This window comes from Drosophila persimilis, unplaced genomic scaffold (assembly GCF_003286085.1).
Source record: "Drosophila persimilis strain 14011-0111.01,24,50 unplaced genomic scaffold, DperRS2 tig00000606-arrow-arrow-pilon, whole genome shotgun sequence".
NCBI classification, from domain to species: domain Eukaryota; kingdom Metazoa; phylum Arthropoda; class Insecta; order Diptera; family Drosophilidae; genus Drosophila; species Drosophila persimilis.
This window is the reverse complement of record NW_020825324.1, coordinates 212,237-227,975: the sequence shown is the minus strand read 5'-3', so window position 1 is coordinate 227,975 and position 15,739 is coordinate 212,237. Positions and strand designations below refer to the sequence as shown.

The window sequence follows — 15,739 nt, the reverse complement described above, 5'->3', positions numbered from 1 at the left end:
AAAGATCTCTTCAATTTGTTATCTTATCGATACGATAATCGTGTCGAGGGCCCATAGAAAAGACGCGTGATATATGTATGCATGTATCTTCTCACTTGCATCCACATTTTGGTTTTTACTTGGCAAAAGGAATTTTTTGATTGATTACACAATATGTACAAAACATAAGGGAGAAGCGCTTCGAAATGGAGGACATTGGATATCTATATATGTGATCCTGGCTAGCTACTGGAAGCCCTGTCATTGGATCCATAGCCACAGAGTCTTTCTTTAATGCAAATTATATTTTAAAAAACGTATCCTTATTACACCTAAGTTTTTTTGAGCCACGCGAGGTGTATGGGGTACCCAGGGAATTGATGGCGACTAGCTGATCTCGTACTGATATGCATCCGCGTCGGAATCATCGCTGGTGGAGTAGTTCTGCTTTCGACGCCGCAGCTCGCGTTTGCTGAGCTTCTTGGACGCCGCAGGCGCTGCAGCCGGGGCCTCCACCTCTTCGGCAAGCAGCTCCTCGGGCAATCCCTCTTTGTTGGGCGGATCGTCCAGTTCTGCATTGGCCACGGCTTCCGCCTCCTCGGCCATCTTCTGGGTCTTGACCAGCTCACACAAATACTTGTACCGCACCAGACACTCTTCCTTGGTCTTCTCCGGCACACTGTTGGCGATCTTCTGCCAGCGATCGCCGCTGGCCGTCTTCCTGTTCTTCACGATGGCCGCCTCCAGAGCGCGCTGCTGCTCCTGCGTCCAGTTGGTCTCAGGTATCAGCATGCTCTTCTCGCTGCTGCTAGTGACAGTGCCTGGGGCGACAGTAGCAGTCACGGACGCGGACTTCTTCACCTTCTCCTTCCGGACCGCCTCCTGTGACTCCTGAACGAGGTTCTCGGCCACGCTCTCCGTCTGGCCGGGTATGCGGTAGCCGTTCTCCTTCATCTTGGCCGCCATGAAGGTAACCTCCTGGACCGAGCGGTTCATGGACTCGGCAATGGTGTTCCAGCGACTGCCCGCACCACCCGGGTGCTTCTTTACAAGGCGTATCAGCTCGGTGAGATCCTCGTCCGTCCAGAAGCCGCCGCTCACAGTGCTCTGGAAGAGTTGGGCGCCCTTGGGCGATGAGTAAAATAAACGCTGATCTATGGTTGCTAGGTATTTGTGGTTCACCTTCTGGGAAGCGGGACGCACGCCATCCTCTTCGTTCAGTTGTCGGGCATTGATCCGAGAATAGCCGCGCAACTCCTCCTCGGTCTTCTCCGGTGCCTTGCTGTTCTGCTTGCGCTTGCGCAGGTTCTCCTTTTGCTCCTTGCGCAGGCGGGCCTGCTCCTCGGCCTCGCGCTCCAGCTCCTCCTGCCGGCGAGCGGCCTCGAGCTCTCTGTGCAGAACGGAAAAAATAACATTTATTAGCCGTAGTTCCTAGTTTATAGTGGAAGAGCTTTTTTCTTTTCTACTTACTGTCTGCGCTTCTCCAGAGCCAGCTCCTTGAGCTCGTTGGCCTTGCTGAAGCCATTCTTGATGGTCTTCGGTAGATTCCAGATGGCCAGTGGTATCTGGATGGGCAGCGTGTTGAGCAGCGACGGCATGGGGATCTCGCTGAGGATCACATCCATGTCGATATTTTTATTCTTCTTCTGGAGCTTCTTCAGCTTGGTGCCGAACACCTGCTCGGCGGTGTACTTCTTTTCGAGGTAGGCGGCCCACGCGAACAGATACTGGCCAACGGTGATGATCAGGAACAGGATGAAGGCGCCTTCGTACAAGCCGATCTTGCGCATGCGGCGGTAATAGTACAGTGCCGATTTCCAATTGGGCATGCCCTCCTTGAGCACCTTGTCGTACTTCTCCCGCTTGGACGAGTCCTTCAGCACCTCGTAGATGGAGACGAGGTTCCGGAACTGGATGTTCGCGTCCTCGGACGGATTCTTGTCTGGATGCAGGACAATCGAGAGGGTGCGGAAGGCGCGCTTGATCTCGTTGTTGGTGGCAGTCTGATTGATGCCCATGAACTCGTAGAAGTTCTTGTTGATCTCCTCCACCAAATCGAAGATCTCCAGCTCCTCCGAGTGCCAGGCCCGGGCCGTGCCGCACATCAGCAGCAGGCACCCACCCAGCAGCAGTACCAGTGTGTCCTTTGGCAGTTTCATTTTGTACGTTTCGTGGGGCTACAGGCTAAATCGGAGTCCAAATCGAAATCAAAAAAAAATTAATGCGGCAGTCCCCACGCACGCACATACACACGCCAACACAACCAACACACACAGCAGCTGTCAGACACGCACGAAAGTGGCAACGTCAGCAGTGCTAGCGTTGCCAACTGTCGAGTTTTGTATTGTCGAGTATTGTCAAGTAGAAAATTGATTCAATAATCGTATAAAATTATGTGGGCATGGCCACTAACCACTACTGTATGCCCAAAAGTTCTATATAGCTAGTAATATTCCACGGAATATCAAAAAAGAGGAATATGTATGTGTCGTCAGTATATTAACGGTATATTTTTTAAATGAGACGGTATATTCCGGTATATTTCTGAGGGTCCGACGATATATGGTCGCACTGGACAAATTTTAGCAACGATTGCGTTGGTTTTTGGACAACATTTTTGGAATCCTGGGCAGAAAATGAACGTGCTTCCGCTGCTTTGGCTGCTGTGCGGCTCAAGCCTGCTGCTGCTCGCTGCTGGAGAGCAGAATGCCGCTGTGGCCAGCGTCCCTGCCAATCAGCAGCCATCTCAGAGCAACAGTTCCACGGCAACGCCGCTGGTGAATGTGGTGAATGCCACAGAACACACTGCGGTCCCTGGTCAAGTGCACATCATTGAGAAGACACAGGTCAAGTCAACCAACTCCACGGAACTGGCCAAAGAGCACGAAAAGGATATGAACAAGACGAGCACCATTCCGCCGGACAACACGGCCAAGAACAGGAAGAGGACGGACCCGGTGCAGCTGAAGCCCACCACTGCGACGGCGGCACCTACAAGCGCAGCTTCTGCAGCCAACAATGCAACAGTCACAAAGCCAGCAGCAGTGGCGGCGGCAGCAACAGTAAAGCCATCCACTGGCACCATTGTGGCTGACGGCATCTCCATAAATGATGTGAAGGCCAACAACTCTACGACCAGCACGACTAGCAGCGGCACCAGCAGCAGCAGGAGCTCTAGCAGCACCTCCACTACTCCATCGACTACTACAACCACAACAACCAGCACCACCACAACGACGACCACTACAACCACCACGACGACGACAACGCCGCGTCCCACAAAGCCACCCGTTGTGTACAGCATGGATACGCATAGCGAATGGGAGAAGGAACAAGAGGATAAGGTAAAGTCGCCGGCGGCTCCTTCCTTAGCTGCCTCTTCGGAGCCCCTGCCCGAGCCGGCATCTACATTGTCCGAACCGGTGGCACCGATGGTCCAAGAGTTAACTGGAAACCTGGCGGATCGCGAAGGCAACGATTACATAGTGCCCATTGTGACGGTGCTGCTGACGGTGCCGCTGGCCATTGGTGTGGTTACAATTATGTATCGCCGCTTCCGCGAGCTGTGGAGCACGAGGCACTACAGGCGCATGGATTTCCTGGTTGATGGCATGTATAACGACTGACGAAGGCGCCAGGCGCCATCGGGCAAGAGTGGCCAGTGGTCAGCGTGCTCCACCTACTCCACCACTACCACCACATACTCCTCCTACATACAGCAAAGAATTTGTTAACCAATCGATGGGATTGCTAAGATTATTAGTTGTTTAAGTTCTCAGAATGTTTCGATGTTTGCATGCAATGCAGGAGGCAAGAGAGAGAAGATATCCACCAGAGAGTGAGATGATGCACACAAACGCAATCACAAAAAAATATATACCTAAAGTCTTAGAGTACCGGGGGTATAAAAATAAATAGGATATTGCTCAGTCAATTAAAAAAAAACGCAGAACGATGAAACGAAAAATTGGTAGATCATAAATTGCGGCTACAAAATTGAAAGGTGGACAAATTTCGTAGCGGCCAAAATTGAATTGTTGTAAGCAAACTGATTTTGAATGCATAATTTGATATATATAAGCATTATAATTGTAAGAGGCATTTGGATTTTATGCGAAGAATGAAGCATTTGTTACAAATCAGCATATGATAACCAACACACACACATACGCATATATATATATATATATACCTTTATATTATATTATATACCTTTATATAACTACTTGTATACAGCAATCAACCAATCAATTTATGAATAGTATAGCTGCGACCAAATTGTATCAACCTCCCCCATCAACCATCATCAAGCGCAATTAGCAATCACTCATTCGTAGATCTATATAGACCGTAATGTGCCTTACGAATCAGCTATATACATACCTACATATATACTACCTAAAAACTGATATTCCCCCAATCACAAAGCAGAGACTCACCTTTACCCCCAAAAAATATCTTATAGTGTGCTATACAGGATGGTCTTGCATTTACTTTACGCCTCTCATTGCAGCCCGAAACCATCCGCAGATGCAACTTAGCCTCAAAGAAGTAAATCTTTTGCATATTTATAAATAACATAATTATGTACAATTTGTATTGTTATTTAATGTAACAATTACAATAAAGTACGAGTATATTGCAGTCAAATCAAAGTGCCATAATCCATGGATATATCATAGATTTAATGAATATTTCACCGGTAATTCCAGTAATCGTCTGTTTTTGTTATGAAAACACACTCTTCTATCGAAACTACAGCATAGCTCCTGTATAAATACCCCGATCCTTTGGTCCCAGGATGAGTAGAATACGTAAAGAGCATAACATGAAGGAATTAAGAATAATACATTTTGAAGTGAACAAAAAGTCCCATAATCCATGGATGTATCATATTATTGAATATTTCAGCGGAAAAGGTAGTGGTGAATGAGTGGACTACGTAATCCTTAAACATAAGAGCATAACATGAAGGAAATCGCATAATGCATATATGGATATAACGTATAATTAATGACTATGTCAACTGAAAAAATTGATGTAGAATAAATCAAAAAAATCAGTAAATCTAATTATTTGTATCCTTTGTTCCCTGAATGACAATCTTCAGTAAAAGATCAGTAAAAGATAAATGGAACATGATGGAATAGTTAATACAAGCACATTGTCTTGATATAATCATATTATAAGTATTTTCTTTGCATTTAAAATTCTTCAAACGTACAGCGGAGCATTCGTTGTAACCATAACTCATTTGTGTTTAGATATTGTAAAGGAGGAGTCCCCCAGAAACTGATCCCCATGGTGATTTGTGTTCCAGCTTAGAGAGCATTACACAGAGAGTTTTGTGTGTGTGGAAAGTATTTTGTTGTACCACTTGGGCTGACCTGTGCCCCTGTTGATGATTTAGACAAATGTGAAAGACAGGGCGTCTCCACAGCTCAGAGCCTGCCCCCACCACGGCTATACATACCTCTGGCTATACATACATAAATACATACTTGTCTATGTGGTGTTCTATGTATATCCATTTCAGAACAAAAGGCATTTAGCTTTAGCTTCTGTGAATGCTGTGATTGAAGTGGTGTATAAATTATCTCCATCTCTAGTGCCCTGTTTCGAATAATCTAAACAAAAAGAACGAACCATCCCGTCGGATCGGGCATCGGGAATCGGTCGGCGGGTATACATATTATGTGAATGTGTGAAATAAGTCGAGCAACTGCTGTCGGTTCTACGATCTACTGCTGCTGCTTGTATGTCTGTTTAGGATGGTTTTTGATACCAATTACCTTTTAAATTCTAGGGGTATACCCTCTTTTCTTTGGTATAAATTCATACATATGTAAATTCATTGATTATATGTAACAATATTTGTATGTATGTCAATAATCTAATTTTCAATTTAAATTCATTTAACTTAAATATTTGTATTATTTGTTTTAATATTAATAATTAATTATGAAATATTAAAAATTAGTTTCCAGGGGCAATATTATCAAATCTTGTAAGAACGAACATAATTATGTGGTGCCTGGTTTTTTATTTGAAGGTATTTTTTAATAATCCTCCCCATCTGAGGGAAATATCCCTTATTTTAGCCCAAATATACATACATATAAGTATACCCATATCGGGGGTATCTTTCTAGTCGTTCTATCGCCGATACGTTGAGCTTTTGTATTGTAGGAGGTTTTGTGTTTTGTTTGTTTGGTGGATTTGTGCCGCCTCCGCATTCACTTGAAAACGTGCGCTGGACGCGTGCAGTTCTCATCGATCAGTTTCCGTTTCATTTCCAAGTTCTTGTGGTTCCTGTTCTATTTCTCTGGTCGTTCGATAATTTGTCGGTGTCCAGAAATGCATCCTGCCTCGCCGCATCAACATCGCTCGCGTCTTCATGTCGGCTCGCCGGGATCGGGCCAAGTGCAGGCCTCCTCATCGACGGAGACCTTTCCGCTGACACCTCAGCCGCAGCATCAGCATACGGTGCATATACCACCTTCCGCATCGTTGCCCTATCAGGGACTCAAAACGTGTAAGATATGGGAAGAAAGGAGTTGAAATTTGATGGAAACGCGACAGATAAGAGATGGATATGTTTTCATGCAGCTCTTTCGAAGAAAGTTTACAATATTTAGTTGAAAAGGAACCCAAAGGTTGTACCCATAAAAATGCCAGATTCTTTTATAAAAAGTCCCATTTTGCTCACATATTGGATCTCGAAAAGATCCTAAAGGAACTATACCATTATTTAACATGGGAATGGCTGCCATAGAGAATGTATAAGTGAACAGACTCAAGGATCATCAAGAGATTTAAAGAATTTAAAGAATTCCATATCTTATCACTCTATAATTATAAATTTCCATTATATTTTATTGCATAGTTCCTTCGATTTGTGGACCGGATTTCTAGGCACAGATTCGCTTGCCGCATTTTGTTTAGCTCATAAAAATATACGCACATTGACTGCCAGATACAAATAGCGCGCACACATGACCTCACAGATCTGTAGACTATACCCTCCCCCATTCAAACCCCCCCCCACCGGCAAAAATCCATAATTCAAGAAAATGGGAAATTAATGCGATTGAAAATCATAATCAAGGCACGAGGTGAGACGATTTCTTATTAAATGAATCCGAATCATTTCAGAACCAGTACATTGTATCTGTATGTGTGTCTGTATCTGAGCATTGAACTGTACCGATCGGACCACCAATGAAGTATGCAATATAAACTCTGCGCCGACATATGAAAATAAATAAAAAATATCCCCCATCCCACCACCCTCCCACCCCCAGGCCACGATTGAGGCATATGAACACCGATCCGTGTATCCGTGATATAAATCGTACTGTCGAAACATATAATCTAAACAAAAGGAAAGAAATACTCAACACCCGCCGGGGCCTTTGGGCGTAAACATTCCTTGCCCATTGGGCATAAATAGTTCTCTCGAGTACGTGTATTACTCGGCTGGATAGGTGAAGAAACAAAACACAACACAAAAACAACAAAAATAAAACCATTTTGGATATCATATTCATGAACGTGTTTTGTGTACTGTACCATATATTAGATGTATGTAGCACTCGAAAACTCGCCTGTATAGTATATACTCGTACCCGTACTCGTACTCGTATTTGGCAATAAAGCAAATGTTCTACTTATGTAGTTAGTCGAGCATAAGAAATGCTCGGCTCCTGCTCTGCTGTTCGCTGGATATTTATGGAATTTATGGGATTTTTTACTAGATCAAAAGCAATTTGTACACATTAATTACCTCCAAAACACAGAGCCATGCCATGGAATATGTATTGTATGATGGTGTGTAGGGTAATTGAAATATCATAATGCGCTTGGAAACAGAAATTTCATAGAACAAAAAATAAAGAAATAATGAAACCCTTGCACCGATCCCTTTTTGTATGTATGGATCGGATTTTAGAGTTATTCTCAGTTTCATTTCATAATTTAGTTATATGCTGGCTGTGTGCCAGCCTTGTCGCCGTTACTTGGTTGTCCGTTATTCTTGTCTTCTGCCTTTTCTGTTGCAGCACTCGTGTTAATGGTGAAAGAGTGCGTGTCGAGAGACTCCCGTAGAGAGGATCATAGAAGAGGGACGATGTTTATGTGGCTCTGCTTGAAGGCAAAGATAATTGTAGTGGAAAGCTGCAAAATATTAGCCTAACGAACAGTAACTACGAACAGTTTACGCTCTCATTTTTTTCTTCAGACTTCATTTCCTTTTTTCCTTATCTCTCAGATGCGGTATGATGTGTCTTTAATCTGTGCTTTGTAATCTCAAAGTTTTTCTATTTTTGGAGGAAAAGATCTTTCTCTTATGAAGCTCCAACAATTCTCTAACAAAATTGTACACTGTATACTCGTACGAGCCGTTCTTCATTCTATTTCGGTCTTAGATCGCAGAGGTATCTTCCCTCCATCCAGGCTATCCCCTTCAATAGTAAAAGCTAGACTTAAGAGCATCGCATATTAAAATCTCCAAAGAATCTAATCCCAATTCTCTCTCTGTATCTTTTGCAGCTGAAAATGATGACATGGGCTGCGTGGAGATACTAGCGACGGCTATTTCCGTGCTGATTATGATCCTGACCTTCCCCATCTCCGTGTTCATCTGCTTCAAGGTGGTGTCCGAGTACGAGCGCGCTGTGATCTTTCGCATGGGTCGCCTCCGCAGCGGTGGGGCCCGTGGTCCGGGTGTCTTCTTTGTCCTGCCCTGTGTCGACGACTACTATCCGGTAGATCTGCGCACCGTCTCGTTCGATGTGCCGCCGCAGGAAGTGCTCTCCAAGGACTCGGTGACGGTTACTGTGGATGCCGTGGTCTACTATCGCATCAGTGATCCGCTGAAGGCCGTCATCCAGGTGTACAACTACAGCCACTCGACCAGCCTCCTGGCAGCCACCACATTGCGCAATGTTCTCGGCACCCGTAATCTCTCCGAGCTGCTCACTGAGCGCAAGACCATCTCCGACACCATGCAGATGTCCCTGGACGAGGCCACCGATCCTTGGGGCGTGAAGGTGGAGCGTGTGGAAATGTAAGTGTGTCCACATCGAGCAGAAAGTATAGCCTTAATCCCTTACCTCTATCTCCAGCAAGGACGTCTCCCTGCCCACGGCACTGCAGCGTGCCATGGCCGCCGAGGCGGAGGCGGCTAGGGAGGCCCGGGCCAAGGTGATTGCCGCCGAGGGCGAGATGAAGTCGTCGCGTGCCCTCCGCGAGGCCTCCGAGATCATCTCGGCCAGTCCGTCGGCCCTGCAGGTGAGTCTTTTAGCAGTTTCATCGTCCTTCGAGTGCTGATCATTCTTGTTCCTGCAGCTGCGCTACTTGCAGACCCTCAGCAGCATCTCCACGGAGAAGAACTCGACCATTATCTTCCCGCTGCCCATGGAGCTGCTCACGCCGTTTCTCAACTCCCACTCGCATGGCAGCCACCAGCAACAGCAGCAGCACAATATGCATCCCCATCCGCCGGCACCGGCCACGCCCCTGCATCGCCACCAGCACCAGCATCATCAGTGACGCTCAATGTCGGTGCTGCAGCCCTATCTGGAGGCACTGCATCGCTGCGAGCTCAAAAGACAGCAGCGCCAGCGGCAGCCGCTCACAGATCGCAACGATGACGATGACATCGTGGGCTATTTGCTGTAGCATCCGATAAAAGTGTAGGATCACTGGATCAGAGTGGTGTAGAGAGATGGCGGGGAATCCGAGGAGGTTATTGTTCTTTGAAGTGTTCTTAGTCCATCTGTTGTTTTTTTTTTTTGTATTTTTTTGTGTATAAAATATGAATAATATTAGATACAAGCCAAGGCGCTGTATTTATATGTAGAATAAAGGGCGAAACAAATACCGATCTTATATCGTCATGAGAGTGGACTTTTTCTGAACAAAGAGGAGGTCTTATGAGAGTCTTATCTTCTTCTCCTCCTCGGAGAAGGAGCTTTCTTTCACCGTCGGAGGGACTGAACGCATTTGATTTTAAAGCCATGCTCGACAATTTCCGGGCAGCTATGATTCATCCGAGAATGGCATGCGATTCACACAGCCCGTTAAATGGTGTTCTGGTGTTCCCCTGGGTGCTGCCCCACCGAGCTTTAGGGCACGCCTCTCTTCAGTCGCAGCGCAGAGCGGGAGTTAAGAGATACGAGTATCTGTTGGTGTGGGCCGAGTGTAACCGAGTCTCGACCGAGGCCCTTATCAATGGAATGCCCCGACTGGGGTTCGATTTTATTTTGTTGGCGACAGTTTCGATTGGCTCGCTGACCGGGGTGGATCACAGATCAGACACACAGGGCCATGGAGCAACAGCAGCAGCACCAGCAGCAGCAGCAACATCAGGATGCCGACTCCCCCGTGTATGCCAACTACGAGGATATGCGCAACTCGGGACCGAGCAGCTCTACCGCCTACATGATCAACATGGGTCCTGGAGCACCACCGCAGGTGGGCCTGAACGACCACTCGCCACCGCGGAAGCGTTCCGCTGTGACGCAACAGTATCGCGGCTTCAAAACATGTAAGAAAACAAGCGCTCACTGATCAATCCATTCCATTCCATCAACTCTTTCATCGATCAAAAACCGAAAATGCCATATTCAATCCCATTTCACTGGAATCGAAGTTTAGATTAGATTGCGTTCAAAAATACTTATAAACGAGAGATTGGGAGTGGTTGTTGTGGCTGATGTTTGCAGTCACTCTGAAGGATAGGAATATGGGCATTTAATGGTTAATAGACAGTCGGGAAAATGTTTATAAATAGAATCAATATCAATATACCATTCGGTAAAAAAAACAACACCCAAATAACTTGTATTGGATAAATATGTCAGCAGATATGCAGATAGGGGTTCTGACACTATAATAAGATATATGTATATCTTATCAAAAAATCATACTTTCAAGTGACTTCCGCTCCCCCCTTTCTTTTTGCTTCTCTATATTTGTTGAGATCGTTTCTGTGTCGGAACTTTGTCTTTAACAAATTTTAAAAACAGTATAAGGTCTTCAGATTTATGGTTCTACAGATCTACAGCCTGATAACTTTGAGAATGCTAAACCGCATAATACAATCAGCAATGACCATCTGTCTGAGAATTCCTAGGAATACAACTCATTGGAGACCGCAAGACCGCTGTGGCATGGAAGATCCGTCCATCTGGTGGTGAAAGGAAGCGCCCAAAAGGAATAGAGGACGTCAATTGTAAGATCTCCGAGTTATCCATTACCACAGCTACAAAGTCCCGAGTGGCCTTCTTTAGGAAGGTATGGAAGAATGGAACTTCTTTCTCCATCTGTAGATCAGGATCCTTTACAATCCTTCCCATCCAGGATTGCCGATCCCCCTGTAAAGTGGTCTTTCCGGGTTCACTTAAGATCAATGCTTTGCAGCTTACATTCCTTTCGGCTGCAGTTGCTAGAGAAGCCAAGATTGCAATTTGTTTCAAGTGTAGAGGAGAGATTGCGAAACTGAAGTGCCAAGGAAATACGATTAGGTGCGTGTGCCTTATCTGGGCTAAACACATCTACATAGAGACCCATACCCCACATACATCCATCAACGATTAGTCATCATGACAGTTGCTCTTTGTCGTGGCTGCTGGGTAATCTCTCATTCTGTTCTGCTCTGTTCTGTTCCCATTGCAGCGGAGAATGAACCGAGGGGCTGCATGGAATGGGTGGTGACGATTCTCTCGGTTCTTGTCTTCATTATCACGTCCCCCATTTCGATATTCATCTGTTTCAAGGTTGTGGCGGAGTACCAGCGCGCCATTATCTTCCGCCTGGGTCGCCTCAGTGGCGGCGCCCGGGGTCCGGGCATGTTCTTCATCCTGCCGTGCATCGACGAGTACCGCAGGGTGGACCTGAGAACCGTGACCTTCAATGTGCCCCAGCAGGAGATGCTGACAAAGGACTCGGTGACGGTCACGGTGGATGCAGTCGTCTACTATCGCATCAGCGATCCCCTCTATGCGGTAATCCAAGTCGAGGATTATAGCACCTCCACTCGCCTGCTGGCCGCCACCACGCTGCGCAACATCGTGGGCACTCGAAATCTCTCCGAGCTGCTCACTGAGCGTGAAATCCTCGCCCACACCATGCAGTCCACACTGGACGAGGCCACCGAGCCATGGGGCGTTATGGTGGAGCGTGTGGAGATGTAAGTACTGTCATTATTTCTAAGTACTCTTTTTCATTCGAATCCTCTTGTCCCACGCAGCAAGGACGTCTCTCTGCCCGTGTCCATGCAGCGTGCTATGGCCGCCGAGGCGGAGGCGGCCCGCGATGCCCGCGCCAAGGTTATTGCCGCTGAGGGTGAGAAGAAGTCGGCACAGGCTCTCAAGGAAGCATCCGATGTCATCTCCTCCAGCCCGTCAGCCCTACAGGTAAGTCCCGCATATCCGCGGATATGTTGACTTATGTTCTGAACCTCCTTCTCTTGCAGCTGCGCTATCTGCAAACGCTGAGCAGCATCTCTGCCGAGAAGAACTCCACGATTGTGTTCCCTCTGCCAATGGAACTGCTCACGCCATATCTGGCCAAGTACGCCAACATGATGCCGCAGGTGCCACAAGTGCCGCCACAGTCGAAGGATAAAACCGCTGATGGCACGCTGATCGACGCGCTGGCCGCCTGGCCGAAGACCCAATTGTAAAGCCGTTTAATCCTCGTATAACCATGCATTTCGTTATCCTTAATCTTTGGTGTTTACAACAAATAAACATTCTCCTGTGCCACGGCAAGGGCCCTGGCAGCCGCTTCGCCCATGGCCTGCTGGAAGCCTGAATCGCCGGCTATGATAAGGACCCGCAGTCCTGGGATGGCGGGATTGGCATGGCTCTCCAGCTCGGAAGCATCCAGTCGGTGCAGACACACCCTCTCCTTGTATCGGAGGCTCCTGCGCAGCTCGTCGCACTCCTGGATACAGTGTCCGGCGACCAGACAGGCAGCAGAGCCACATTGCTGATGGGGCACGTACAGGCAGCTGCGATAATTCCAGTATTTGGCAAACTCCAGAAGCTGGTCACGAAAGTATACATGCTGCAGATCGGGGGAGCATACCAGATGCCAAATGCGACTCATGTCGTCCTCGTTCTCCAGCACTTGGCCGACCAATAGCAGCGTTGGGGCGATGGCCACGCCCTGGGCAATAATGAAAATACACTTGGTCACGGCTGGATCGTGCTGATAGTTGCCAATGGGTCCACGAAACTCCAGCCTATCGTTGAGTTGCATGGCAGCCAGGTTCTTTGACATGGGACCATCGGGCTGCAGCTTCACCAGAATTTTAAACTCTTTACTGGCAAAGTCCGTCCAGTAGGGGGAATAGGGGCGCAGCAGGGAGCCAATGCGTAGCATTACGTGGTGTCCAGGTGGAATATCCAGCACGCAGTCATCCTTTTCGTCGCTATCCGCGGCAAAGTGTAGGAATAGCACTTGGTCATCGCCCTTGTGGCTGTCCCTCTGCAACAGCCGGAACCTGGTGTACTTGAGAATAATGTTTCGCTTTCCGGCTAGCAGCGCTCGCTGGCTGGGCTTAGGTTTGTTGTCCAATATGCAGTTGGTACAGCCATTACCACAGCAATCTGATTCCTGGATGGTAAACGCGTCTTCCACTTTCTGTTCCCCGTCGGCTGTCATGCTAACAGTGTTGGTCCATTCAGGGGCAAAATGTGGCGGGAAAAAGGCTAACATTAACTTGAAGCTGAGCTTTTCTTCATTTGTATGTTATTTGGACAGCTACAATTTGGTCATTTGATTTCAGAAAAATGAATTCATTTATAAAGGAGCGTCACGGAGTTGTCACCATAAGTAGATTGAAGAAAAAAGAAGCTAGAACAAGCTAAAAATTATAAAAAAAGCAAAATGAAATTTTAAATGAGCTAGATTTTAAGCTTTAAGCATTTGAATTATTTTTTAAGCTATTTAATTTTAGAATAAGCCAAATCTAACTTAAAATAAGCTAAAATAGCAACAGGCCGGATATCGACAGATGCACACCGATATCGATGTGACCGTTTACCGGTATATAAAGGTATATTTTGTCAATTTCAACGTTATAGAGAAATCCAATAAAAGCAAGCCGGTCAAGTAGAAAATAGATTCATTAATTGGATAAAATTATGTGGGCATTGTGAAATGTTCTATATAGCTAATAATATTTGACGGAAGATTAATAACGAGGAATATGTAAAATAGAACTTGAATTCGTCAGTATATTTACGGTATATTTTTTAAATGAGACGGTATGTTTCGGTACATTTCTGAGGGTAGGACGGTATATTTTATCGATACATCGTATATTTTATCGTATTACCACTAACCATACAGTATATAGATGTGCCAGTTCATACAACGAAAGTGTCACACACCGGCTTGCGCTATCCGTACCCCAGAGTGACGTCATCATGAGAGAGAGAGCGCAGAGAGAACATCTTTGCATGTGTTAGTACATGTACATGTAATATGTTTCGACAAAAATATGTGATTGTATGTTTTTTCAGATTTTTTGAACTCTCTCAGGTCTGGTTCTGTTTTGCCACCAGCATGCTTTAGTGTATGGGTGCACATGCATTCTCACGTACTTTGCGTGTGTGTGTTTACTATTGCTGGCCGCTAGAACTGAAATTTGAGTTTGGTTCTTGTTTCGGGTCTTTTGATGGACTGACCTACCGCCACAAAATAAATGAAGAATGGGCAGGGGGTGGGGGTATGGTACACTAGGGCGCGGGAAACAAAATAAAAGCTGTTATTTGTTTGATTTATACCACAAAATATAAAATATTACAATAATATAATTACACATTTATTTCCTTATTTTAAACAGGTTGATTATAAATTATACAAATTATGCAAACGCCGTCGGTTCTCGACGTTTTTGTTTATTATAACTAAAACAATGATGTATCTAAATATACAATATAAGAAAATATATATATATACTTAAGTAAATATGCATAAATATAAATGGAATTGGTTTTACATATATTTCAAATCAATTGTCAATCGCGCGCTTTCCGACGGGAATCTGCAAAGTACAAATTTAGATGCCGGTCGCACCTTGAATACTCTCATGGACAATACCCATACATTTTCTAATTCAATTATAAAATATCTTATGTACATACATATGCACATAAATATTAAAGTTTATTACATTCGTATATTGCATGAGGGTTTTCAAAATTACTGCTGCCCGGTCAGCGTCGAGTCGGTGTGTCTCGAGAGAAAGAATACAAAAACAAAATATGAATCGTCTGCGTGCTGAAACCGTAGGGCAGCGTGGTCGCTGATGTCTTTGGCGCGGCACAGTGGGACTCAGCCGAAATAGTAAAAAAATTGTATGAGTGCTTTAGATAAATTCTAATAGAGAATTTTCCAATCGAATTTTCCCACTGTGCCGCTCCAAAGACATCGGCGATCCGCGACCACCGCTTCGACGGTGCTGAGGCTCGAGAGTCCAGAATTGCCGAACAGACGAAACCGATGGGCAGCGGGGTCGCGGTAGAGACGAAGTACAGGCGAAAAGGGAATTGAAACCCCGCGCGCTCCCTCGTGCCTTTTGGGTTCTAATGTTAGGACCCGCCATAGAACAGCTTTTTGGTCGCTCATGCAACATCTTGGTATTGTATAGTCTTTGGTATTGTATAGTCTTTGATATAAACAAAACGTCGAGAACCGACGGCGTTTGCATAATTTGTATAATTTATAATCAACCTGTTTAAAA

General features: G+C 45.8%; 5 protein-coding genes across 6 annotated transcripts; 3 read left to right on the top strand and 2 right to left on the bottom strand.

The window, feature by feature from the left end:
* Window positions 1–72: 72 nt before the first annotated feature.
* On the bottom strand, window positions 73–2,239 carry LOC6597371 (uncharacterized protein F54F2.9). Of its 2 annotated transcripts, none has more exons than XM_026990786.1 (3): window positions 1,450–2,239; window positions 1,162–1,369; window positions 73–1,104 (listed from the first exon to the last, which is right to left on the bottom strand). In XM_026990786.1, the coding sequence occupies exons 1-3, from the start codon at window positions 2,136–2,138 to the stop codon at window positions 367–369; spliced, it is 1,635 nt and encodes a 544-aa protein (XP_026846587.1). In that variant the 5' UTR covers window positions 2,139–2,239; the 3' UTR covers window positions 73–366. The 2 variants fall into 2 exon arrangements, with proteins under 2 accessions (XP_026846587.1, XP_002022412.1); XM_002022376.2 differs by having other exon boundaries at window positions 73–1,086; window positions 1,450–2,238.
* A 331-nt stretch (window positions 2,240–2,570) lies between these two features.
* Window positions 2,571–4,629, top strand: LOC6597370 (integumentary mucin C.1). The gene has a single exon (XM_002022375.2). The coding sequence runs from the start codon at window positions 2,616–2,618 to the stop codon at window positions 3,603–3,605; it is 990 nt and encodes a 329-aa protein (XP_002022411.1). The 5' UTR covers window positions 2,571–2,615; the 3' UTR covers window positions 3,606–4,629.
* A 1,707-nt stretch (window positions 4,630–6,336) lies between these two features.
* LOC6597369 (band 7 protein AGAP004871) lies at window positions 6,337–9,845 on the top strand. The gene is given in 4 exon segments (XM_002022374.2): window positions 6,337–6,514; window positions 8,530–9,046; window positions 9,105–9,270; window positions 9,328–9,845. Coding segments are annotated over 4 exon segments (1,194 nt in total). The 3' UTR covers window positions 9,661–9,845.
* A 423-nt stretch (window positions 9,846–10,268) lies between these two features.
* LOC6597368 (band 7 protein AGAP004871) lies at window positions 10,269–12,774 on the top strand. Its single transcript, XM_002022373.2, has 4 exons — window positions 10,269–10,528; window positions 11,659–12,172; window positions 12,233–12,398; window positions 12,458–12,774. The coding sequence occupies exons 1-4, from the start codon at window positions 10,309–10,311 to the stop codon at window positions 12,665–12,667; spliced, it is 1,110 nt and encodes a 369-aa protein (XP_002022409.1). The 5' UTR covers window positions 10,269–10,308; the 3' UTR covers window positions 12,668–12,774.
* Window positions 12,678–13,741, bottom strand: LOC6597367 (NADH-cytochrome b5 reductase-like). Its single transcript, XM_002022372.2, has one exon. It carries the CDS (start codon window positions 13,705–13,707, stop codon window positions 12,721–12,723), a length of 987 nt encoding a protein of 328 aa, XP_002022408.2. The 5' UTR covers window positions 13,708–13,741; the 3' UTR covers window positions 12,678–12,720.
* Window positions 13,742–15,739: the final 1,998 nt, after the last annotated feature.

What these genes read in the sequence shown, in the direction of transcription:
- LOC6597371 (XM_026990786.1), bottom strand. Translation starts at nt 2,138, where the DNA reads ATGAAACTGCCAAAGGACACACTGGTACTGCTGCTGGGTGGGTGCCTG. An exon ending in GCTCTGGAGAAGCGCAGACA is followed by an intron (nt 1,370 to 1,449) that starts GTAAGTAGAAAA and finishes CGTTCTGCACAG; the next exon opens with AGAGCTCGAGGCCGCTCGCC. An exon ending in TGCGTCCCGCTTCCCAGAAG is followed by an intron (nt 1,105 to 1,161) that starts GTGAACCACAAA and finishes TCATCGCCCAAG; the next exon opens with GGCGCCCAACTCTTCCAGAG.
- LOC6597370 (XM_002022375.2), top strand. Translation starts at nt 2,616, where the DNA reads ATGAACGTGCTTCCGCTGCTTTGGCTGCTGTGCGGCTCAAGCCTGCTG.
- LOC6597368 (XM_002022373.2), top strand. Translation starts at nt 10,309, where the DNA reads ATGGAGCAACAGCAGCAGCACCAGCAGCAGCAGCAACATCAGGATGCC. An exon ending in GTATCGCGGCTTCAAAACAT is followed by an intron (nt 10,529 to 11,658) that starts GTAAGAAAACAA and finishes TTCCCATTGCAG; the next exon opens with CGGAGAATGAACCGAGGGGC. An exon ending in CCAGCCCGTCAGCCCTACAG is followed by an intron (nt 12,399 to 12,457) that starts GTAAGTCCCGCA and finishes CTTCTCTTGCAG; the next exon opens with CTGCGCTATCTGCAAACGCT.
- LOC6597367 (XM_002022372.2), bottom strand. Translation starts at nt 13,707, where the DNA reads ATGTTAGCCTTTTTCCCGCCACATTTTGCCCCTGAATGGACCAACACT.